Source organism: Nycticebus coucang, chromosome 22, assembly GCF_027406575.1.
Source record: "Nycticebus coucang isolate mNycCou1 chromosome 22, mNycCou1.pri, whole genome shotgun sequence".
Lineage (NCBI taxonomy): Eukaryota > Metazoa > Chordata > Mammalia > Primates > Lorisidae > Nycticebus > Nycticebus coucang.
The window spans coordinates 49,607,118-49,631,788 of NC_069801.1; the positions used below are offsets into that span (position 1 = coordinate 49,607,118).

General features: G+C 42.6%; 2 protein-coding genes across 2 annotated transcripts in view; both read left to right on the forward strand.

Annotated features, from left to right (window-relative positions):
• The window catches only part of GPX7 (glutathione peroxidase 7), a 263,667-nt gene that overhangs the window by 181,596 nt on the left and 57,400 nt on the right, over positions 1 to 24,671 (forward strand). The window lies entirely within an intron of this gene.
• The window catches only part of ZYG11B (zyg-11 family member B, cell cycle regulator), a 91,505-nt gene that overhangs the window by 23,164 nt on the left and 43,670 nt on the right, over positions 1 to 24,671 (forward strand). The window contains exons 3-5 of the mRNA XM_053576517.1: positions 2,651 to 3,405; positions 17,131 to 17,271; positions 20,528 to 20,704. Coding sequence (XP_053432492.1) covers positions 2,651 to 3,405; positions 17,131 to 17,271; positions 20,528 to 20,704 — 1,073 coding nt within the window. The remainder of the gene's footprint in view (positions 1 to 2,650; positions 3,406 to 17,130; positions 17,272 to 20,527; positions 20,705 to 24,671) is intronic.

Here is a 24,671-nt window from a genome sequence, read left to right on the forward strand (position 1 = left end):
GTGAGAACATGCAGTATTTAACTTTTTGTTCCTGGCTTATTTCACTTAACCTAATGTCTTCTGGTTCAATCCAGGTTGCTATGCGTGACAGTACTTCATTATTTTTAATGACTAAATAGTACTTGGTTGTATTTTCCTTATCCTTTTGTGTGTTGTTGGACTTGGCTATGGTGAATAGTATTACAGTAAACATAGGGGTGCATTATGTCGTTCAATATATTGATTTCCTCTCATTTGTATAAATATTCTATAGTGTGATCATATGGTAGTTCTATGTATAGTTTTTGGAAGAACTTCCATACTGTTCTCTGTACTAGTGGCTATGCTAGTTTACATCTCCACCAACAGTGTATTTTTGTTGTTGTTGTTGAGTTTTTTGGCGGGGACCTGGTTTGAACCCGCCACCTCCGGCATATGGGGCCGGGTACCCTACTCCTTGAGCCACAGGCGCCACCCCACCAACGGTGTATAAGAGTTCCCTTTTCTCCATGTCCTCACTAGCATCTGTCACTTTTGTCTTTTTTATAATAGCCATCCTAACTGGTATAGATGATAATTCATTGTGGTTTGGATTTGCATTTCCCTGATGATTAGTGATGTTAAGCATGTTTTCATGTATTTATTGGCCTTTGTATATCTTGAGAAATAACTGTTCAGATCATTTGTCCATTTTGTTCTTTTTCTTTTTTCTTTTTTTTTGGAGATAGAATCTCACCACTTTGTTGCCCAGACATGAGGGCAGTGAGTGGCATGATCATAGCTCACTGTAACCTCAAACACATGGGCTCAAGTGATCCTTTTGCTTCAGCCTCCTGAGAACTGGGACTGTAGTCGTGCTGCAACCTGACTTTATATATATATATATATTTTTTTTTTTTTGAGGAGATGAGGATCTTGCTATTTTGCTCAGGCTTGTCTTGAACTCCCGATCTCCAGCGGTCCTCCTGCCTCAGCTTCCCAAAGTGCTGGGTTTATAAGTATGAGCCACCACACCCAACCTGAGTTTTTAGCTGTTTGATGAGAATGTGCAAAATCTGTTAACTAGCAATGCTCCCTTTAAAAATACCTCAGTTCTAATTTAAGGAGTTGGCTGGCAACCTAGCTGCATCTGGAGTATAAAGCCAGCTGAGGTATCACACTTAAAGAGTTCTTCTCTTGACTTTAAACTATTTATTTACCTTGCCCCAAGTGGTAATTCGCCCCAGACTGTTCTTAGACGACTATTTATTTGTATGACTGTCACTTCTTTCACAGTAGATGTTATCTAGTATGTAATATTTTTGAGATCTGTTCCAAAATATCACATATTTGGGGGCACTGTTGATTAGTAGACAGGTAGATCTCTAAGAGGTTATTTTTTTGTATTCATCTGACAGAAGGGGATACACCCAGTGTCAGGGGTGTCCAACCTTTCTTTCCCTGCCATACATTGAAAAAATAAGAGTTATCTTACATGATGCATCAAATACACTAAGGAAAGATGATTAGCAAAAAATAGGTCTGTGCATACTTCTCGGGATAGCCAAGACCACAGATAAACAAAAATAGTCCTCACTGAAATCAGTGTGCAGCCCCATGGGCCACAGGTTGGACACCCCTGTAACTAGATCCTTTTAATTAGGTTTCAGATCTAGCTAGTGATTTAACAATGAATTTATAGGCATTGTGTATGTGCTAAATATATTATGCTTATATGTGTTTGTGTATATATATACACACACACACATACATACAATGTGTTGTAATGAATTTAAAGGATAAGCTATAAATAAATTGTAATAAATCAAATACTTAACACAAAGTTTATAACTCACTCATGGTACGTAACCCCTACTAGGCTATAGGAGGTTCTGCTGCTTGGGCACCCTAGGATCTAGGCAGAGGCAGAGGTTCTGCCTTCATGAAACTATACATGAAGGTTCCTCATTTGTCATGATAGCAAAAGATAGCATGAAAAATCAGGCACTGGCTTTTAGATTCTTCAGCCTAACCTTTTGGTCAGAACTAGGAATGTCGCCTCATCTAACTCTGGGGGAGTGCTGAGAAATGTAGCTGGTTATCTGTCTACTAAGTGAATAGAACCAGATGTTAGTGGATATTGTTAATGTCTACAGCAGCCCTGATACTATCACGTGCTAGCTCTGTGATTGTGGAAAACCATTTTCTGATCCCCAGTTTACCCATCTATAAATTGTGAATAATTCATTGAGATGAATATATATATATATGTGTGTGTATATATATATATTTTTTTTTTTTTTTGAGACAGAGTCTCACTATGTTGTCCTCTGTAGAGTGGTATGACAGCACAGCTCACAGCAACCTCAAACTCTTGGGCTTAAGCAATTTTCTTGCCTCAGCCTCCCAAGTAGCTGAGACTACAGGTGCCCACCACAATGCCTGGCTATTTTTTGTTGCAGATGCTGTTGTTGTTTAGCTGTCTCTGGCTGGGTTCAAATCTGCCCTCTGTATGTGGCTGGCGCCCTCACCACTGTGTTACGGGTGCCGAGCCTGAGATGAAAATATTATTGTTGGGATTATCAAATGAAATACTGTGACATGGGAATGCTTTGAAAATATAAGTGTGATAGAAATTTTAGCTATTCTTCAACTGTTTTTTGATGTTAAAGTGGTGCTTGTTTTTCCCCAGGTCTACTGAATGATGGAACTGTGGGTATTTTTAGGGGCAACCAGATGCGCTTAAAGCGAGCTTGCATTCGCAAAGCAAAGATCTCTGCTGTTGCTTTCCGGAAAGCCTTCTGCCACCACAAGTTAGTGGAACTTGATGCCACGGGTGTGAATGCTGATATCACAATTACAGACATTATCAGTGGGCTTGGCAGTAACAAATGGATCCAGCAAAATCTCCAGTGCCTAGTGCTGAATTCATTAACTCTCTCCCTTGAGGATCCTTACGAGCGGTGCTTCAGCCGGCTTTCTGGCCTTCGAGCTTTAAGCATCACCAATGTTCTCTTTTATAATGAAGACCTGGCTGAAGTTGCCTCATTGCCAAGGTTAGAGAGCCTGGATATTTCTAACACCTCGATCACAGACATCACTGCTTTGCTGGCCTGCAAAGACCGACTCAAATCTTTAACCATGCATCACTTGAAATGTTTAAAAATGACAACTACCCAGATACTGGATGTTGTTCGGGAACTAAAACATCTGAATCATCTTGATATCTCAGATGATAAACAGTTTACATCAGATATAGCTCTTCGCTTACTAGAACAAAAAGATATCCTTCCCAACCTTGTCTCTCTGGATGTTTCTGGGAGAAAGCATGTGACAGATAAAGCTGTTGAAGCCTTTATACAACAGCGACCGAGCATGCAGTTTGTAGGTTTGCTGGCCACTGACGCTGGTTATTCTGAATTCCTCACAGGCGAAGGACATTTGAAGGTTAGACCTTAAAAATATATTATTTTGTTAGGCTGACCACTGTCTTAGTTGCATAAGACTCTGTTAAGATGAATATCTAATAGGGTGGCTCCTGTGGCTCAAGGAGTAGGGCGCCGGTCCCATATGCCAGAGGTGGCAGGTTCAAACCCAGCCCCGGCCAAAAAAAAAAAAACAAAAAAAAAACTCAGCCCTGGCCAAGAACTGCAAAAAATAAATAAATAAATAAAAGCCAATTCAGTTTAAAAAAAAAAAAAGATGAATATCTAATAATATATGGAACATGTTCATGAAACAGGGCATTATGTAGTAAAAAGGCTTGCTTTGGAGTCAGAGTCCTCATTAAAATCCCAGCTTACTTGTGTCATGACCCAGAACAAGTTATGATGTAACTTTTTGTTGCTATTTTGATTTTTTTTTAGAGGGTTTCACTCTGTCACCAAGGCCAGCAGTGGCACAATCATAGCTAACTGCAGCCTCAAACTCCTGGGCTCAAGTTAGCAGTCCTGCTGCCTCACCCTTCCAAGTAGTTAGGACTATAGTTGTGTGCCACCATACCTGGCAGTTTTCTAATTTTATTTTTTGTGGAGTTGTGTCCTTGCTAGGATGCACAGGCTGGTCTTGAATTCCTAACCTCGAGCAGTTCTCCCACCTTCGTCTCCCAAAGTGCTAGAATTCCAGGCATCAGCCATTGCATCCTGCCTATGATGTAACTTCTTTGAGTTTCCATTTATTTATTTGTAAAATAGATATTCCTACCGGGCGGCGCCTGTGGCTCAAAGGGGTAGAACGCCAGCCCCATATGCCGGAGGTGGTGGGTTCAAACCCAGCCCTGGCCAAAAACTGCAAAAAAAAAAAAAAAAAGATATTCCTACCTTGCAGGATTCTTCTAAAGATTAATAATTATGTATATAAAGTGCAAGTCACATAGTAAGTCCTGGATAAGCGATAGGTTACAATGATAAGGTTTAGATATTTTAGATATTTTGAACCATTAAATATACTATTTTTTCTTTTTCCTCCCCCCAATCCCTAGGGTCTTGCTCTATTGCCTAGACTGGAGTGTAGTGGCTCTCTTAGTTAATTGCATTCTTGAACTGTTGGGTTCAAGGGATCCTCTCACCTCTGCCTCTCGAATAGCTGGGACTGTAGGCACATAGCACCAGATGGTGATAATTTTTTTTTTTTTTGAGACAGAGTCTCAAGCTGTCACCCTGGGTAGAGTGCTGTGACGTCACAGCTCACAGCAACCTCAAACTCGTGGGCTCAAGAGATTCTCTTGCCTCAGCCTCCCAAGTAGCTGGGACTACAGGCACCCACCACGATGCCGAGCTATTTTTTGTTGCAGTTGTCATTGTTGTTTAGCTGGCCCAGCCTTGGTGTTTGTAGCCGGCACCCCACCCACTGAGCTGTGAGCGCTGCCCTAATTATGTATTATCTATGTATTTTTATATTTGATGTATATATGCCTTAAACTATATAGTCTAAGAATCTAGAAGATACATAATACTAATGTGTGAGAGTGTTTAACAGAAAGAACTGACTTAGTTTATGGTTTCTAGGAGAAATTAATGAATGAGCGGAGATCTTAAGAGTGAGTAACTCAGTAGAGAGCATTCAGATAGAATGATAAGTGCAAAGTCCTCTGTGGTAGGAAGGAGAGCTGGTACCCAGACATCAGTATGTTTTAAATTCCTTAGATAATTGCAGTGTTTAACCAACATCGTGAATCACTGTTTTTTGTTGTTTTTTTTTAGAGACAGAGTCTTACTTTATTGCCCTTGGTAGAGGGTGTCACAGCTCACAGTAGCCTCCAGCTCCTGGGGTTAGGCAATTCTCTTGCCTCAGCCTCTCGAGTAGCTGGGACTACAGGCGCCTGCCACAACGCCCAGCTATTTTTTTTTGCAGTTTGGCTGGGGCCGGGTTCGAACCCGCCACCCTCGGTATATGGGGCCAGCGCCCTACCCACTGAGCAACAGGTGCTACCCCTGAATCACTGTTTTAAAATAAGTTTTTAAAAAAGAGTTCATTGGGGGCGGCGCCTGTTGCTTAAAGGAGTAGGGCACCTGCCCAATATGCTGGAGATGGCAGGTTCAAACCTAGCCCCGGCCAAAAACTACAAAAAAGAAAAAAGCTCATTGGGGCTGGCTGCAGTGCCTCATGCCTGTAATCCCAGCTACTTGAGCAGCTAAGGCAGGAGGATCTCTTGAGCCCAGGAGCATAAGACTGTGGTGAACTATGATTGTGCCACTGTACTCCAGCCTGGGCAATAGAGTGAGACCTTGTCTCCAAAAAAAAAAAAAAGAAATAATTATTAGAACTTTGCCCTTTATTTAAATATGTACAAAAATTGCTGTTCTTTTAAATAATTTTACTACCATTTTGAGAGCTGAGAAATAGCAGAGGAGGAGAACTGAGATTGCTACATATCCTATTTTATTTTATTATTTAATATTTATTATTATTATTTTTTTTTTATTTTTTTTTATTGTTGGAGATTCATTGAGGGTATAATAAGCCAGGTTACACTGATTGCAATTGTTAGGTAAAGTTATTATTATTATTATCTTTTGAGACAGTGTCTCAGTCCGTTGCCCTGGGTACAGTGCTCTGGTGTGATAGCTCACAGCAACCTCAAACACTTGGGTTCAAGAGATCTTCTTGCCTCAGCCTCCATACAGGTGTGCACCACCACACCCAGCTAGTGTTTTCTATTTTTTTTTTTTTTTTTTTAACTAGCACAGTAGCAACAGGGTCTCACGCCTGCTCACTCTGGTCCCTAAGTCCTGAGCTCACGCAGTCCACCTGCCTTGGCTTCCCAGAGCACTAGGATTATAGGCATGAACCACTGCGCCTGGCCTGCCTCATATCCTTTTTTAGAATTGTCCAGTTTAGTGAAGTTAGTGGGAACCTTGTGTGGAAGGATTATTTCAGAATTGTGATGTTTTAAATTAGGTTAGATTGGCTTTAGATTGGCTTTTTGGTCTTAAGTTCCTCAGTTTTTTTTTTATTATTATTAAATCATAGCTGTGTACATTAATGCAATCATGGGGCACCATACACTGGTTTTATATACCATTTGACATATTTTCATCACACTGGTTAACATGCCTTCCTGGCATTTTCTTAGTTATTGTGTTAAGACATTTATATTCTACATTTAGTAAGTTTCACATGTCCTCTTGTAAGATGCACCGTAGGTGTAATCCCACAATCACCCTCCCTCTGCCCATCCTCCCCCCTCCTCTCCCCCATATTCTTATGTTATAACTGGGTTATAGCTTTCATATGAAAGCCATAGATTAGTTTCATAGTAGGGCTGAGTACATTGGAAGTGCCTCAGTTTTTAGACCACATTAAAGGATGCAAGAAATAGAGTCAGTGTAACTTGCTGGTATGAGAGCCTGCCCTTACTACCCAAGGACTATTTGATTCCAAAGCCTGTTTTTTTTTCCACTATATCTCACTGCCTGTTTGAGTATCTTAGTTCTGTCTTTTTCGTCAATTTCTAGTCCCACCACAGATAGTTTTCTTACCATAGAATTTCCAAGTTTGACATCATTAATTTCTGCACTCAAACTTCTCTTCTGTCACCATTAGTTTCCTGAACCTTCCACTTCTCCACAATTAGAATTCTTACATTTTTTGTCCACCTTATTCCAAGATGTGGGTCCTAGCTCCTGAAAACATTGAAAATCTGCTAAACCAAGCGTTAGTCTTGGTTTGATCTTCATCTTGTTTCATCTAAAGTGGTATTTGACATATTTGATCTTGCCCTCCTTCTTGAAACCACTTTTTTCTTTTCTAAATTTATCTTCCAAGATATATGATGCCTTTTTTTTTTTCCTGTTTGTCTTGGTACTCAGTCTCAATTTACTTTGTTGGTTCTCCCTTATCTTCCAAGCCTCTAAATGTTAAAGTTCCATACGTTGCTCCTTATATCTATATGTCAATGGTTAACGCATATATAAATTTGTGTCTCTAACTTAGACCTCTCTCTTGAACTCAGACTCCTATTTTGAGCTGCAGTAATCAAGATGTAGTAAAGGTACATGAAAGTTCCTTTTTTTTTTGTAGAGACAGAGTCTCACTGTACCGCCCTCGGGTAGAGTGCCGTGCAGTCACATGGCTCACAGCAACCTCTAACTCTCGGGCTTACGCGATTCTCTTGCCTCAGCCTCCCGAGCAGCTGGGACTACAGGCGCCCGCCACAACGCCCGGCTATTTTTTTGTTGCAGTTTGGCCCGGGCTGGGTTTGAACCCGCCACCCTTGGCATATGGGGCCGGCGCCCTACTCACTGAGCCACAGGCGCCGCCCCCTTTTTTTTTTTTTTTTAGAGACAAGAATGTCACTTTATTGCCCTCGGTAGAGTGCCGTGGCGTCATACGGCTCACAGCAACCTCCAACTCCTGGGCTTAGGCGATTCTCCTGCCTCAGCCTCCCGAGTAGCTGGGACTACAGGCGCCCGCCACAACGCCCAGCTATTTTTTTGTTGCAGTTTGGTCGGGGCTGGGTTTGAACCCACCACCCTTGGTATATGGGGCCGGCGCCCCGCTCACTGAGCCACAGGCGCCGCCCTACATGAAAGTTTCTTAAGCAGAGGAATTGATCCATTTCTTTCTTTCTTTCTGTTTTTTTTTTTTTTTTTTTGAGGCAGAGTTTCACTATGTCACTCTTGGCAAAGTGCGGTGGCATCACAGCTCACAGCAACCTCAAACTCTTGGGCTTCAGCAATTCTCTTGCATCAGCCTCCCAAGTAGCTGGGACTACAGGCGCCGGCTACAACGCCCGGATGTTTTTTTGTTGTAGTTATCATTGTGGTTTGGCAGGGCCTGCCAGCTCTGGTGTATGTGGCCGGCACCCTAGCTGCTGAGCTATAGGTGCCAAGCTGAGTTGGTCCATTTCAAACAAAATTCACTAAGTACTTTTTCTTTTTTTTTTTGTAGATGGTCTTATTCAGTCACCCTTGCTAGAGTGCCACAGTGTCATAGCTCCCAACAACCTCAAACTCTTGGGCTTAAGTGATCCTCTTGCCTCAGTCTCTCAAATAACTGGGAATACAGGTGCCTGTCATAGCACCCACCTGGTTTTTCGATTTTTAGTAGAGATGGGCTCTTACTTTTGTTCAGGCTGTTCTCAAACCCCTGAGCTCAAGCAATCTACCTGCCTTGACCTCCCTGAGTGCTAGGATTATAGGCATGAACCACCGTGCCTGACCTACTAAGTACTTTTAAAAAATGAGTTAGTATCCTTGCTCTTGAGGAATTCTAGTGTAGTGGAGAAGAGAAAGATGTAAAAATAGCTTTATTCTAGGGCAGCGCCTGTGGCTCAGTGAGTAGGGCGCTGGCCCCATATACCGAGGGTGGTGGGTTCAAACCTGGCCTCAGGCAAACTGCAACAAAAAAATAGCCAGGCGTTGTGGCGGGTGCCTGTAGTCCCCCTACTCGGGAGGCTGAGGCAAGAGAATCATCTAAGCCCAAGGGCTGGAGGTTGCTATGAGCTGTGACGTCATGGCACTCTACCGAGGGTGACAAAGTGAGACTCTGTCTCTAAAAAAAAAAAAAAGCTTTATTCTAGTATGGGAGATATTATAATAGAAGTATGTGCGATGTGCTATACGATAATAGGTCCTTAGAGTATACATTTTAGTTTAAATCCATATAATAAATATTAAGGCTTAATATAGTGATTAAGGACAGTTTCTCTGTTATAAACTGTAGGCCAAAGTAGCTCATACCTGTGATCTCAGTACTTCGGGAGACTGAGGTGGAAGGATTGCTTGAAGCTAGGGGTTTGAGACTAGGAATTTTGTAAATTAGCAAGAGGTGCTGGTGCATGCCTGTAGTCTCAGCTACTTGGGATGCTGGGAGGATTCCTTGAGCCTAAGAGTTTCAGGTTACAGTGAGCAAAGATCATGTTACTGCCTGGGTAACAGAATAAAACTATATGTATATATACACACACACATTTTTGAGACAGAGTCTCGAGCTGTTGCCCTGTATAGAGTGCATCACAGCTCACAGCAACCTCAAACTCTTGGGCTTAAGCAATTCTCTTGCCTCAGCCTTCCAGGTAGCTGGGACTACAGATGCCTGCCACAACACCTGGCTATTTTTGTTGTTGTTGCAGTTGTCATTGTTGTTTTAGCTGGCCCGGGCTGGGTTTGAACCTGCCAACCTCAGTGTATGTGGCCGGCACCCTACCCACTGAGGTACAGGTACCGCCCAAAACTCTATTTTTTAAAAAATAGAAAAAAAACTTGACTCAGCGCTGTAGCATAGTGGTTATGGCGTTGGCCACATGCACCAAGGCTGGCAGGTTCGTACCTGGCCCAGGCCAGCTAAAACAACGATAACTGCAACAAAAAAATAGCCGGGCATTGTGGTGGGTGCTTGTAGTCACAGCTATCTGGGAGGCTGAGGCAAGAGAATCACTTGAGCCCAAGAGTTTGAGGTTACTGTGAGCTGTGATGCCAGGGTACTCTACTGAGGGCAAAATAGTGAGACTGTGTCTCAAAAAACAAAAAAAAATTTGTTTATAAAAAATAGTAGAAGCAGGCTTGGCACCTGTGGCACAGTGGTTGCGGCGCCAGCCACACCAAGGGTGGCAGGTTTGAACCCAGCCCGGGCCAGCTGGGTGTTGTGGCAGGTGCCTGTAGTCCCAGCTACTTGGGAAGCTGAGGGAAGAGAATCGCTTAAGCCCAAGAGTTTGAGGTTGCTGTGAGCTGTGACGCCATGGCCCTCTACTGAGGGTAACATAGTGAGACTCTGCCTCAAAAAAAAAAAAAAAGAAAGAAAAAACATGGTCGAAGAAGCAGATACATAAGCCAGGTTGATGGCTCACACTTCTGATCCTAGTGGGAGATCCAGGTGGACGGAAAACTTGAGGCCAAGAGATTGAGACCAGCCTGAGCAATGTAGCAAGACCCCATCTCTAAAAAAAATAGAATATTATCTGTGTACGGTGGGCGTGTAGACCCCAGTGCTTGGGAGACTGAGGTAAGAGATCACTTGAGCCTAGGAGTTTGAGGTTGTAGTGAGCTATGAATACACTACACTACTACATTCTAGCCTCACCAACATAGTAAGACCCTGTATCTTTTTTTTGAGACAGAGCCTCAAGCTGTTACCCTTGGTAGCATGCTGTGGCATCAAAGCTCACAGGAACCTCCAACTCCTGGACTCAAGCAATTCTCCTGCCTCTGCCTCCCAAGTGGCTGGGATTACAGGTGCCTGCCACAACGCCTGACTATTTTTTGGTTGCAGCCATCATTGTTGTTTGGCAGCCCGGGCTGGATTCGAACCTACCAGCTCAGGTGTATGTGGCTGGCGCCTTAGCCGCTTGAGCCACAGGCACCGAGCTGAGAGACCCTATATCAAAAAAAAAAGCAGATGCTTGTTTTTTTTCATCTAACATATGAAATTGATTGAATTAAAGATACTTACAGTTTGAGGAGCTAGACTGCTTGATTTGAGGGTTTATCACTGGTCAGTGTAGTGTTAATCACTGAATAAAATACATAGACATTGAGATTGGTATAGAGCTATGGTCCTAAACTCCTGGCCTGCGGACCTGTACTAGTCTGCTGCCTGTTAAGCATGAGGCTCCAGGGCGGCGCCTGTGGCTCAGTCGGTAAGGTGCCGGCCCCATATACTGAGGGTGGCGGGTTCAAACCCGGCCCCAGCCAAACTGCAACCAAAAATAGCCGGGCGTTGTGGCGGGCGCCTGTAGTCCCAGCTACTCGGGAGGCTGAGGCAAGAGAATCACTTAAGCCCAGGAGTTGGAGGTTGCTGTGAGCTGTGTGAGGCCATGGCACTCTACCGAGGGCCATAAAGTGAGACTCTGTCTCTACAAAAAAAAAAAAAGAATGAGGCTCCAAAGCAGGAGGTGAGTGTCAGGCTAGCCAGGGAAGCTTCATATGTTATGTATATATGTATGTTTTTATTTACTTATTTATTTTTGAGTCTCACTTTATTACCCTTGGTACACTGCTGTGGTGTCATAGCTTACAACAACCTTAAACTTTTGGGCTCAAGTGATCCTCCTGCCTCAGCTTCCCGAGTAGCTAGGACTACAGGCACCTGACACAGAACCCAGCTATTTTTTTTTTTTTTTTTTTTTGTAGAGACAGAGTCTCACTGTACCGCCCTTGGGTAGAGTGCCGTGGCGTCACACAGCTCACAGCAACCTCTAACTCTTGGGCTTACACGATTCTCTTGCCTCAGCCTCCCAAGCAGCTGGGACTACAGGCGCGTGCCACAATGCCCGGCTATTTTTCTGTTGCAGTTTGGCCGGGGCTGGGTCCGAACCCACCACCCTCGGCATATGGGGCCGGCGCCCTACTCACTGAGCCACAGGCGCCGCCCAGAACCCAGCTATTTTTTTTAATCAGGGTCTACCTTTTCCTCAGGCTGGTCTCAAACTCTTGAGTTTAACCAATTCACCTACCTTGGCCTCCCAGAGTGCTAGGAATACAGGTATAAGCCATTGCTAGCCTGGTGCATCTGTATTTAAAGCTGCTTCTCATCGCTAGCATCACTGCCTGAGCTCTGCCTCCTATCAGATCAGAAGCTGGCTTTGCATTCTCCCAGGAGCTCAAACCCTACTGTAAACTATGTATGTGAGAGATCTAGGTTGTACCCTCCCTATGAGAATCTAATGTCTGATGATCTGAGATGGAGCTGGGGCAGTGATGCTAGTGCTGGGAAACAGCTGCAAATACAGATTATCATTCGCAGAGAGGTTTGACTGCACAGAGACCATAATAAATCAATTGCTATGCAGACTCATATCCAAACCATCCCTATCCCACCTCACACCCATCCCCAGTCCGTGGAAGAATTGTCTTTCATGAAACTGGTTCCTGGTTCCAAAAAGATTGGGGACTGCTGGTTTAGAGTAGTTAACATACTAATAACAAGAGTTCTTTAATTTTATGTTTAAAAGTAACTTGAGGAGGGTGGCACCTGTGGCTCAGTCGGTGGGGCGCCAGCCCCATATACTGAGGGTGGCAGGTTCGAACCCGGCCCCGGCCGAACTGCAACGAAAAAATAGCCGGGTGTTGTGGCAGGCGCCTGTAGTCCCAGCTACTCGGGAGGCTGAGGCAAGAGAATCGCTTAAGCCCAGGAGTTGGAGATTGCTGTGAGCCGTGTGATGCCACGGCACTCTACCAAGGGCCATAAAGTGAAACTCTGTCTCTACAAAAAAAATTTAAAAAAAAAGGTAACTTGAGGATGTATTTTATATAAGAGATTTATAAGATTGTTGGAACCAAGTGAATATGGGTAAACAATATCTGACTGAGATCATTATCCATTTATTATATCTTAACAAATATTTTTCATTTCACATTTCGTTGTTTTTCTGGATTTGTCTTTTTTTTTTACTCTTTTTTTTTTTTTTTTTTTTTGTAGAGACAGAGTCTCACTGTACCGCACTCGGGTAGAGTGCTGTGGCGTCACACGGCTCACAGCAACCTCTTAACTCTTGGGCTTACGCAATTCTCTTGCCTCAGCCTCCCGAGCAGCTGGGACTACAGGCGCCCGCCACAACGCCCGGCTATTTTTTGGTTGCAGTTTGGCCAGGGCTGGGTTTGAACCCGCCACCCTCGGCATATGGGACTGGCGCCCTACTCACTGAGCCACAGGCGCCGCCCAATTTGTATGTATTTTATACAAATAGAAAGTTTAAAAAGCATTTTATTTTATTTTATTCTATTTTATTTATTTGGACAGAGTCTTATCTGTCCCTGCCAGCTAAAACAGCAGTGGCAACTACAGCAAAAATAGCCGGGCATTGTTGTGGCGGGCTCCTGTAGTCCCAGCTACTTGGGGAGCTGAGGCAAGAGAATCACTTAAGCTCAAGAGTTGGAGGTTGCTGTGAGCTGTGATGCTACGGCACTCTACTAAGGGCTACAGAATGAGACTGTCTCAAAAAATAAAATAAAATAAAATAATAAATAAAACTTACTGAGTAATATAAATGCCACACAAACTTTATGGACAGCCTACATAATGCATTATATAAGTATATATGCCAAAAAAGAGTGAATCTTCATCTTTAATAAGATTATGTCTCTCTGGATGACTTTTTTTTGCATTTTTTTTTTACCTTATTGTACAATAAAACAGGTACAAAGACAAAAAATAAAGGTGTAGCTTAATGAGTGAAAATAAGGCACACATACTTAAGATCCTCATAATAGAACTTTATCGTTTACCCCACAGCTCATTTATGTGCCTTATCCTGAGCATAACTCCCTTCTCCTCCATAAAACTAACCTTTGTCCTGATCTTTTTTCTTTTAGTATTTTATTTTTTATTTTTTTTTATTTCAGATTAATATGAGGATACAAACAATTAGGGTACAATGTTTGCATTTGTTAGGTAGAGTCCTTGTTGTAATTGTGTCTCCTCTGTCCTGATCTTAATGATAATCATGCTCTTTCATTTCTTCATAGTTTTATGACCCAACTAGTTTTCTCTAGGCAATTGGTTAATCTTGACCATTTTTAAAATTTTGAGGGCCAGCTGCAATGGCTCATGCCTGTAATCCTACTACTCTGGGAGGCTGAAACAGGTGGATTGCCTGAGCTCAGGAGTTTGAGACCAGCCTGAGCAACAGTGAGACCCCCCCATCTCTACTAAAAATAGAAAAACTAGCCAGGCATTATGCCTGGCACCTGTAGTCCCAGCTACTGGGGAGGCTGAGGCAAGAGGATCACTTATGCCCAAGAGTTTGAGGTTGTCGTGAACTATGATGCAATAGCACTCTACTCAGGGGGACAGAGTGAGACTCTGTCTCAAAAAAAAAAAAAAAATTTTTTTTATTTGTCTTTTAAGTATCTTTTAATTTAGAGTTTCCTCTCCTGTACCTTTCTTTTTCTTTATAATTTGTCTATTGAATCTAGTCCTTTTGATTTGTAGAGTTCCCACAGTCTAGATTTTGTTGATTGTGTACTAATAGTGCATATTTCTTCTTGTATTTTTCTGCAAATTATAGTTAGATTTGGAGGCTTATTTAGACTGTTTGATCCGTCTGCCAGGACCCTGAGTTGTTGTACTCTTTCAGTAGGATACATGATGTCTAGTTGTTTCTGTGATGTTAGAAGTTATTGGCCCTCACTACCTAATTCTATTAATTTATTGGGGATTATTAAGGTGATATTTTAATTATTTCTTTTTAAAAAATTTTTATTTTTAATTTCAGCTTGCTTATTCATTCTTCTTCGTTTGCAGTACTTTTTTTTGTTTGTTTCTTTTCTTTTTTGTTTTACTGTTCTTTGGTGATTCTCTTTCCCATTGCCTCCCCAGTAGCTGGGATTACAGACGCCCACCACAACATCTGGCTGTTTTTTTTTTTTATTAAATCATAGCTGTGTACATTAATGCGATCATGGGGCACCATACACTGGTTTTATATACCATTTGACATATTTTCATCACATTGGTTAAATCCAGCTGTTCTTGATGTTAGTAGAGACTGGATCTTACTCTGGCTCACTGCTGCTCATACTGGTCTCGAACCTCTGAGCTCAGGCAATCCACCCACCTCGGCCTCCCACGGGGCTGGGACTACAGGTGTAAGCCACCACGCCCAACCATTTTAATTATTTCTTTTTCATTTATTAGATTACTTTTATAAAGAGCCTCTTCCTATTATCTGTATTTGGTTACCCAGTGGTATATGAACCACAGTTAAGAATATTGACCTGGGCTCAGCGCCTGTGGCTCAAGTGCCTAAAGTGCCAGCCACATACACCTGAACTGGCAGGTTTGAATCTAGCCCGGGCCCGCCAAACAACAATGATGGCTGTAACCAAAAAAATAGCCGGGCATTGTGGCGGGTGCCTGTAGTCCCAGCTACTTGGGAGGTGGAGGCAGGAGAATCCTTGAGCCCAGGAGTTGGAGGTTGCTATGAGCTGTGATGCCGTGGCATTCTACTCAGGGCTATAGCTTGAGGCTCTGTCTCCCAAAAAAAAAAAAAAAAAAATTGACCTGTATAAATGAAAAATTCCTAGATAGACTTAATTTTGAACAGAACCTCTTGGTGCTGAATGGCAGCTTGATAAATCTGGGGAAATTAACATGTTTATTTGATGAATACTTATTGAGTGCTTATCCTGAGCCAAGCATAATGCTGACCATTGGGGTAAAGTGATGAATGGATCAATGGAGGGGAGGGGACTATGATAATGGCTATGAAAGAGATGTTTAAGGGCAACCTTTTTTTTTTTTTTGCAGTTTTTGGCCAGGGCTGGGTTTGAACCCATCACCTCCAGTATATGGGGGCAGTGCCCCACTCCTTTGAGCTGCGCCACCCAAGGGCAACCTTATTTTTATTTTATTTTATTTATGTTTTTGAGACAGTGTCACTTTTTCACCCTTGATAACAGTGCTGTAGTGTCATAGCTCACAGCAACCTCAGACTCCTGGGCTTAAGCCATTCTCTTTGCTTTAGCCTCCCAAGTAGCTGGGACCACAGGCACCCACCACAATGCCTGGCTATTTTTAGAGACAGGAATCTTATTCTGGCTCAGACTGGTCTTGAACCTGTGAGCATAGGCAATCCACAAGCCTTAACCTCCCAAGTGCTGGGATTTACAGGCGTGAGCCACCATGCCCGGGCCTAAGTGCAACCTTATTTAGATCTGTGGGTCAAGGAAGGCTTCTTCCTCGTTATTGTTTGTTTTTTTTGAGACAAGAGTCTTACTGGGTCACCCTGGGTAGAGTGCCCTGGCGTCACAGCTGACAGCGACCTCAAACTCTCAGGCTTAAGCAATTCTCTTGCCTCAGCCTCCCTTGTAGCTGGGACCACAGGTGCCCGCCACAACGCCCAGCTATTTTTTTTTGTCGTAGTTGTCGTTTAGCAGGCCCAGGCTGGGTTAAAATCCACCAGGCTCAGTGTATGTGGCTGGCACCCTAACCACTGATATTTGGGTACCAAGTCAAGGAAGGCCTGTTTAAAGAAGTGTCATTGAAGGCTTGGTGTGGTGGCTCATGCCTGTAATCTTAGCACTCTGGGAGGCTGAGGCCGTGGATTGCTTGAGCTCACAGATTCAAGACCAGCCTGAGCCAGAGCGAGACCCTGTCTCTACTAAAAATCCAAAAAAATGAAGTAAGAGGATCGCTTGAGCCCAAGAGTTGGAGGTGCTGTGAGCTATGATGTTACCATGGCACTCTAACCAAGGTGACAACTTGAGACCCTGTCTCAAAAAAAAAAAAAGAAGTGTCATTTAACTTAAATTAAGAAGTATAAATTAGACAACCAAAGAGAGAAAGGAAGTTTTCAGTCAGAGAGGACATTACATGTAATGGCCTTTTGCAGAGAAAGAGCTTAGCTTATTGAAATATCAGGGGGAAAAACGACCAGAGTAACTTTAACACTATGATCTAGGGGAAAAGGGTTATCTTTAAGAGAAAGATACTGCTTAATAATGTGATAAGTCCTTATACATAGTGTTAAATATCTTGAGATTTATTTTAGGTGCAACATAGAAAATTTTTTATCTCACTTATGCTAGATTCCGAACCTATCTAATGTACATCTCTTCAAGATGAATATACTTCTTTAGGATGACTCCTCCCCAGATTACTTGGAAAGTAATTATTTCCATTTCTTTCAAGCCTTACATAACTATTCTGAATGTCAGCTGTGCAAGTGATGTTTAGATAGAGAAAGAAGGTTGAAAAGAATTCTAAAAGCTAATCTTTTGATTACATTCAAAGGTGTCTGGAGAAGCCAATGAAACTCAGATTGCAGAAGCATTGAAGCGGTACAGTGAACGGGCATTCTTTGTCCGGGAAGCTCTGTTTCATCTTTTTAGTCTGACTCATGTGATGGAAAAAACAAAGCCAGAAATTTTAAAGGTAAGAATAAGAAATTAGATATGGAATTTTTGAAATCATCTACCTGTGTAGATGATGATTTTGTGAAGAACAATGTCAAAAATTTGCATTTAGTCTTTGATTTTGATTTATAATGGGATTGATGATGTATGATTTCATTTGTAACCATAAATGAGAGGGAAGATAGTTGCATAGTGTTATTGAATTTTTTTTTTTTTTTTTTTTGTAGAGACTGAGTCTCACTGTACCGCCCTCGGGTAGAGTGCCGTGGCGTCACACGGCTCACAGCAACCTCGTGTTATTGAATTTTTATAGTAGTCTCATTAAATGACATTAAATGCCTTAGGGTGCATATTTAATTACCACTAATCACCGCAATATTTTACGGTGGAGTAGATTTAATTACCACTAATCACCGCAATATTTTACGGTGGAGTAGAAAATAGAAGTATATGACTGGAATTAGGAACTGCCTTATATATTACCCCTATATTGCTCCCTGTATAGGGTCTTTGTATAATAGAAATGCAGTATTAGAGGCCGGGTGCAGAGGGTCATGCCTGTAATCCCAGCGCTGTGGGAGATCAAGGCAGGTGGATTGCTTGTGCTCACAAGTTTGAGACCAGCTTGAGCAAAAAGCGCCACCCCTGTCTCTACTAAAAATAGAAAACCCGAGGCAAGTGGATCACTTGAGCCCCCAAGTTGAAGGTTGCTGTGAGCTATGATACCATAGCACTCTACCCCGGGCAACAGCTTGAGACTCTGTCTCAATAAAAAAAAAAAAAGAAATGCAGTATTAGAATTGCATCACACACTTTCCATGCTATTTAGAACCTCCTGTGTTTTCATAACTGATCCACATTATTCTTCAATTAAGATTTAATTGTTGGCTCAGTGCCTATGGCTCAAGCGGCTAAGGCACCAGCCACATACACCTGAGCTGGCGGGTTCGAATCCAGCCTGGGCCCACCAAACAACAACGGCTGCAACCAAAAAATAGCCGGGCGTTGTGGCAGGTGCCTTGTAGTCCCAGCTACTTGGGAGGCGGAGGCAGGAGAATCGCTTGAGCCCAGGAGTTTGAGGTTGCTGTGAGCTGTGATGCCACAGCATTCTACTCAAGGTGACAGCTTGAGGCTCTGTCTCAAAAAAAAAAAAAAAAAAGAAAGAAAGAAAACATTTAATTGTTTTTGTTTTAAAGAGACAGTGTCTTACAGTGTTGCCCAGGCCGGAATGCAATGGTTATTCATTGGCACAACTGTAGTACACTACAGCCTCACTCACACTCCTGGGCTCAAACTGTCTTCTTTCCTGAGTTTCCCAAGCAGCTGGGACTGCAGGCACATACCATCATACCAAACTAAGGTTTTTTTTGTGTTTTTTTTCAGAGACAGTGTGCCATGGCGTCACGGCTCACGGCAACGTCCAACTCCTGGGCTCAAGTGATTCTCTGGCTTCAGCCTCCCTAGTAGCTGAGACTACAGGCATCCGCCACAACACCTGGCTATTTTTTGGTTGTAGTTTGGCCAGGGCCGGGTTTGAACCCACCACCCTTGGTATATGGGGCTGGCGCCCTACCCACTAAGCCACAGGTGCCGCCCCGAGCTAATATATTTTGAACAAGACAGTTTTTGAAGTACAAAAAGGGAGATTTTTAGGTTTGTTGACTGCTTAAGATAGTGTTTATCAAAATGTGGTCTTTTGCCTGGCACAGTGGCTCATGCCTGTAATCTCAGCAGTGTAGGAGTCTGAGGGGAAGAATTTCTTGAGCTCACGGGTTCAAGACCAGTCTGAGCCAGAGTGATACCCTGTCTCTAAAAAATAGCCAGGCATTGTGTGGGCGCCTGTAGTCCCAGCTATTCAGGAGGGTGAGGCAAGAGAATCATTTGTGCCCAGGAGTTTGAGGTTGTATGAGCTATGATGCCATGACACTCTACCGAGGGTGACAAAGTAAGATTCTGTCTCAAAAAAAAAAAAAGTAATGTAGGTAATTCTTACAAGGAATTTTGCTGCAAAGAGAAGCAAAGAAAAAGATGGTAATTGAGGAAATAGGATCAAAAGAGGCTTTTTGTTTTGTTTTGTTTTCTAAGATAGGAGAAATAATAGCTTAATTGTATGCTAATATGAATGGTTCAATATAGAACAAAAACATTGACCTAGAAAAGGAGAGAATAGCTGAAGTGATGTACTTTGGCAGATAAGAAGGGAACGATCTAACTTATAAATGGAGGAATTAACTTCAGAAAGGAGTCCAAAAGATCATTTATAGTAATAGACAGGAAAGTGGCATATGTATATGTATACTCTGGTAAGGGGGATACATGAGGTAGTGAGAATCTGAAGTTCTGGTCTGATTGCTTCCATTTTCTTAGTGTGATTGGAAGCAATATCTTCAGCTGATGGTGAGGGATGGGGAGGATGTGTTGGGCTTTTAGGAGAAAGGAAAAAGTAAAATATAGTTTCCTAGGGCTTGCCGCCCGCAGCTCAGCAATTAAAGCACCAGCCACATACACCAAGGCAGGTGGGTCCAAACCTGGCCCAGGCCTGCTAAACAACAACAACTGTAACAAAAAGATAGTTGGGTTTTGTGTCAGGCACCTGTAGTCCCAGCTACTTGGGAGGCTGAGGCAAGAGAATCTCTTAAGCCTGAAAGTTTGAGGTTGCTATGAGCTGTGACGCCATGGCACTCTGCTGAGGGTGACATAGTAAGACTCTGTCTCTCTTTTTTTTGAGACAGAGCCTCAAGCTGTCGTCCTAGGTAGAGTGCCATGGCGTCACAGCTCACAGCAACCTCCAATTCCTGGGCTTAATTAAGTGATAAGACTCTGTCTCAAAAAAAAAAAAAAAAAGTTTTCTAGGACAGGCAAGTGAATGTATTTAATTCACTCTGACTTCAACAGTGTTCTCAAGGAACTGAAGGTTGGAGTGTAAAAGTCAAGTCTTCCACTAGTTTATTGTAATCAAGCCAATGAGAATTTATTCACTACCTTTCAAATAACAAGCACTGTGCTAGGTCTTGGATATACAAAGATGAGTATAGAAAGTATTCATTAGTTTTATAGAAAATTCTAAATACAAACAACTGTGTATGTACCTGCCTCAACGAGGTAGCTAGAACTATTTGTGAGTAACTTCTATGTCCTAGGCTCTTTGCACAGTAGGATGAAAAAGAAACTTAAGACATGTTTGAAATTATTATGGATCAACCAAGTAATGTTGCTCTGTGAAGAAGGCTTGTATTTATTTATATGAATTAAGAGGACTAATTTTTTTTCTCTAGCTTGTGGTTACTGGGATGAGAAACCACCCTATGAATTTGCCAGTACAACTGGCTGCAAGCGCCTGTGTATTTAATTTAACCAAACAGGACCTTGCTGCAGGAATGCCTGTCCGACTTCTGGCGGATGTGACCCACTTGCTGCTCAAAGCCATGGAACATTTCCCCAATCACCAGCAGGTAAGAATATGTGAATTCCCATTCAAATAGTCCTTTTGGTGTCTCCTCTCCATCTCCTATATAGTTCAGTTTAATAAACCAAGGCTGCAAATTTATATATCTTTGGAGGCTATATAATAATATATATATATATATATATATATATACATATATATATATTTTTTTAAGATAGGGTCTTACTCTGTTCCTTGGTCTAGAGTATAGTGGTGTGATCATAGCTCACTGCAACCTGTAAATCCTGGGCTCAAGTAGTCCTCCTTCCTGCATAGCTGGGACTATGGACACACATCACCACACCCAGCTAATTTTTAAATCTGGATGCTTTTGAACTCCTGGCCTCAAGCTATACTCTTGCCTCACTCTCCTAAAAATACTACAATTGCGGTGTGAGCCACTATGCCTGGTCTGCATAGTAATAAATTTGTGGTGTTACTGAGTATAGAAAAACAGAGAAGTTTAATGCCTAAAAGCATGTTGCAAGGCTGGGCGTGGTAGCTCACACCTGTAATCCTTGCACTCTAGGAGGCCAATGCTGGTGGATTGCTTGAGTTCAGAAGTTCAAGACCACCCTAAGCCAGAGCAAGACCCTCTGAAGATAGCTGGGCATTGTGGTGGACACATGTAGTCTCAGCTATCTGGGAAGCTGAGGCAAGAGAATCACTTGAGCTCAAGAATTTAAGGTTGCTGGCTCGGTGCCTGTAGCACAGTGGTTATGGTGCCAGCCACATACACTGAGACTGGCAGGTTCAAACCCGGCCCAAGCCAGCTAAACAACAATGATAACGGCAACAAAAAATAGCCTGGCATTGTGGTAGGTGCCCGTAGTCCCAGCTACTTGGGAGGCTGAGGCAAGAGAATCGCTTGAGCCTAAGAATTGGAGGTTGCTGTGAACTGTGATGCCACAGCACTCTACCAAGGGTGACATAGTAGGACTCTGTCTCCAAAAAAAAAAAAAAGAATTTGAAGTTGCTATGAGCTATGACACCATGGCACTCTACTTAGGGCAACAGAATGACTCAAGTCTCAAAAAAAAAAAAAAAAAAAATCCATGTTGCAGAAAATAGGGCAAAATATCCAAAACTCATCTTTCATTTAGATCTGGAGTTTGTGATAATTTCAGCAAGTAAACACAGACTATCTATTCTGGACCAGGCACTATAAAATACTGGGATGCAAAAATGAGTAAGACGTCCATTTCCGAGCCGGGCATGGTGGCTTGCACCTATAATCCTAGCACTTTGGGAGTTTGAGTTGGGTGGATTGCTTGAGCTCAGGATATCAAGACCAGCCTGAGCAAGAGCAAGACCCCATCTCTTCTAAAATATAGCAAATCTTTAATCAGTTCGATGAAAATATTTCAAACTGTATATAAAACCAGCACACTGTACCCCATGATTGTATTATTGTACACAGCTATGATTTAATAAAAAAAAAAAAGAAATTCTAACTGGGTGTGGTGGTAGATGTCTGTAGTCCCAGCTACTTAGGAGGCTTAAGGAAAGAAGATCTTTTGAGCCCAAGAGTTTGAGGTTGCTGTGAGCTATGACGCTACGACGCTCTACTGAGGGCAACATAGTGAGACTCTTGTCTCAAAAAAAAAAAGATAAAAGTAAAAATAAATGAAATAAAATACAAGCACACCATACCATTGGATTAAAGAGGATCAACAAGACCAAGAATTGATTCCTTGAACATACATGTATTTAATAATATCAAAAAATCATTAGCAAAATTGATCAAGAAAAAATTGATCAAGGAAAAGTGAAAGAAGATGCAAATAAACAAGTTTAGGAAATGATGGTAAAGGAAATGGGGAGTCATTATGAGTATAGAGTTTTTTTTCTGGGATGATGAAAGTGTTATAATGGGTGCACAACTCTGAATATACTAAAAACTGTCAAATTGTACACTTTAAACAGGTAATTTGTATGGTATGTGAATTATATTTTAATAAAGCTGTTATTTATTTATTTATTTATTTATTTATTTTTGAGACAGAGCCTCAGGCTGTTGCCCTCGGTAGAGTGCTGTGGCATCCCAGCTTACAGCAACCTTCAACTCCTGGGCTCAAGCGATTCTCCTGCCGCTGCCTCCCAAGTAGCTGGGACTACAGGTGCCCACCACAATGCCTGGCTATTTTTTGGTTGCAGCCGTCATTGTTGTTTGGCGGGCCCTGTCTGGATTCGAACCCACCAGCTCATGTGTATGTGGCTGGTGCCTTAGCCGCTTGAGCCACAGGCGCTGAGCCAATAAAGCTGTTATATACAGCATGGCCACCTGTATTTTAAAAAAAGATGTTTGGGGGTGGTGCCTGTGGCTCAGTGAGTAGGACACTAGCCCCATATACCGAGGGCGGTGGGTTTGAATATGGCCCCAGCCAAACTGCAACAAAAAATAGCCAGGTGTTGTGACGGGTGCCTGCAATCCAAGCTACTTGGGAGGCTGAGGCGAGAGAATCGCCTAAGCCAGTGGTTTTCAACCCTCCTAATGCTGCTACCCTTTAATACAGTTCCTCATGTTGTGGTGACCTCCAACCATAAAATTATTTTTGTTGCTACTTCATAACTGTAATTTTGCTACTGTTTTGAATTGTAATGTAAATATATGATATTAGGATGTATTTTCTTTTCTTTTTTTTTTTTTTGTGGTTTTTGGCCGGGGCTGGGTTTGAACCCGCCACCTCCGGCATATGGGACCAGTGCCCTACTCCTTGAGCCACAGGCGCCGCCCAATAGTTTTTCTTTTTTTTTTTTTTTTTTTGCAGTTTTTGGCCAGGGCTGGGTTTGAACCCGCCACCTCTGGCATATGATCAGGATGTATTTTCATTATTACAAAGGAGTTGCGACCCATAGGTTGAGAACTGCTGGCCTAAGCCCAAGAGTTGGAGGTTGCTGTGAGCTGTGACGCCACGGCACTCTACCGAAGGCGACAGAATGAGACTCTGTCTCTTAAAAAAAAAAAAAAGATGTTTGACCCAGGTGTGGTAGCTCACACCTGTAATCCCAGCACTTTGGGAGGCCACTACAAAAATGAAAAAGGAATAAATAATTAACCTGCATTTGTAGTCCTAGCTACTCAGGAGGCTAAGGCAAGAGAATTTCTTAAGCCCAGGTGTTCAAGGTTGCAGTGATCTATGATCATGCCACTATTAGCCTGGAAGGCAGACTTATCTCTAAAAAAAAAGTGTTTGCAAAAAGCATGGCAAATTGGCATCAGTCTGTGTCTGTGTTTAGTCATACAGCAGAATAACGGAATACTTAAAAACAGTGAATGATGGATGAATTTTAACTCCAGACTACAATCTAGATTAATCTCATACAAATTGGGTATAAAAAGTTGCAGAAGAATCATACATACATGTGATTCCAGTTTTTTTTTTTGTTGTTGAGACAAGGTCCCACCCAATGCCCCTGAGCAGAGTGCAGTGGGAGTGATAGCTCACCACAACCTCAGACTCGGGCTGCTGGCACCCCACTGCCTCAGCCTCTGGAAGCCGCTGGGATTACAGGCACTCGCCATGGCGCCCGGCTGGGTTTTTCCATTTTTTTCATGAGTCTGGGTCTCACTGTCGCTCAGGCGAGTCTCGAACTCCTGAGCTCAAGCGATTCTCCCTCCTCAGCCTCCCACAGTGCTGGGATTACAGGCGTGAGCTACCGCGCCTGGCATGATTCCAGTTTTTTACAGTTCAAAAATTTACAAAACTATATGGCATATTATTTACAGATATAAATATGTGTTTAAAAAAAAAAAAGCAGCAAGAGATTGTTAAACACAAAATTCAGGCTAGTGGGCTCAGTGCCTGTGGCTCAAGTGTCTAAGGTGCCAGCCAAATATACCTGAGCTGGCAGGTTCGAATCCAGCCCGGCCTGCCAAACAACGACGGCTGCAATCAAAAAATAGTCGGGTGTTGGGCGGCGCCTGTGGCTCAGTCAGTAAGGTGCCGGCCCCATATACCGAGGGTGACAGG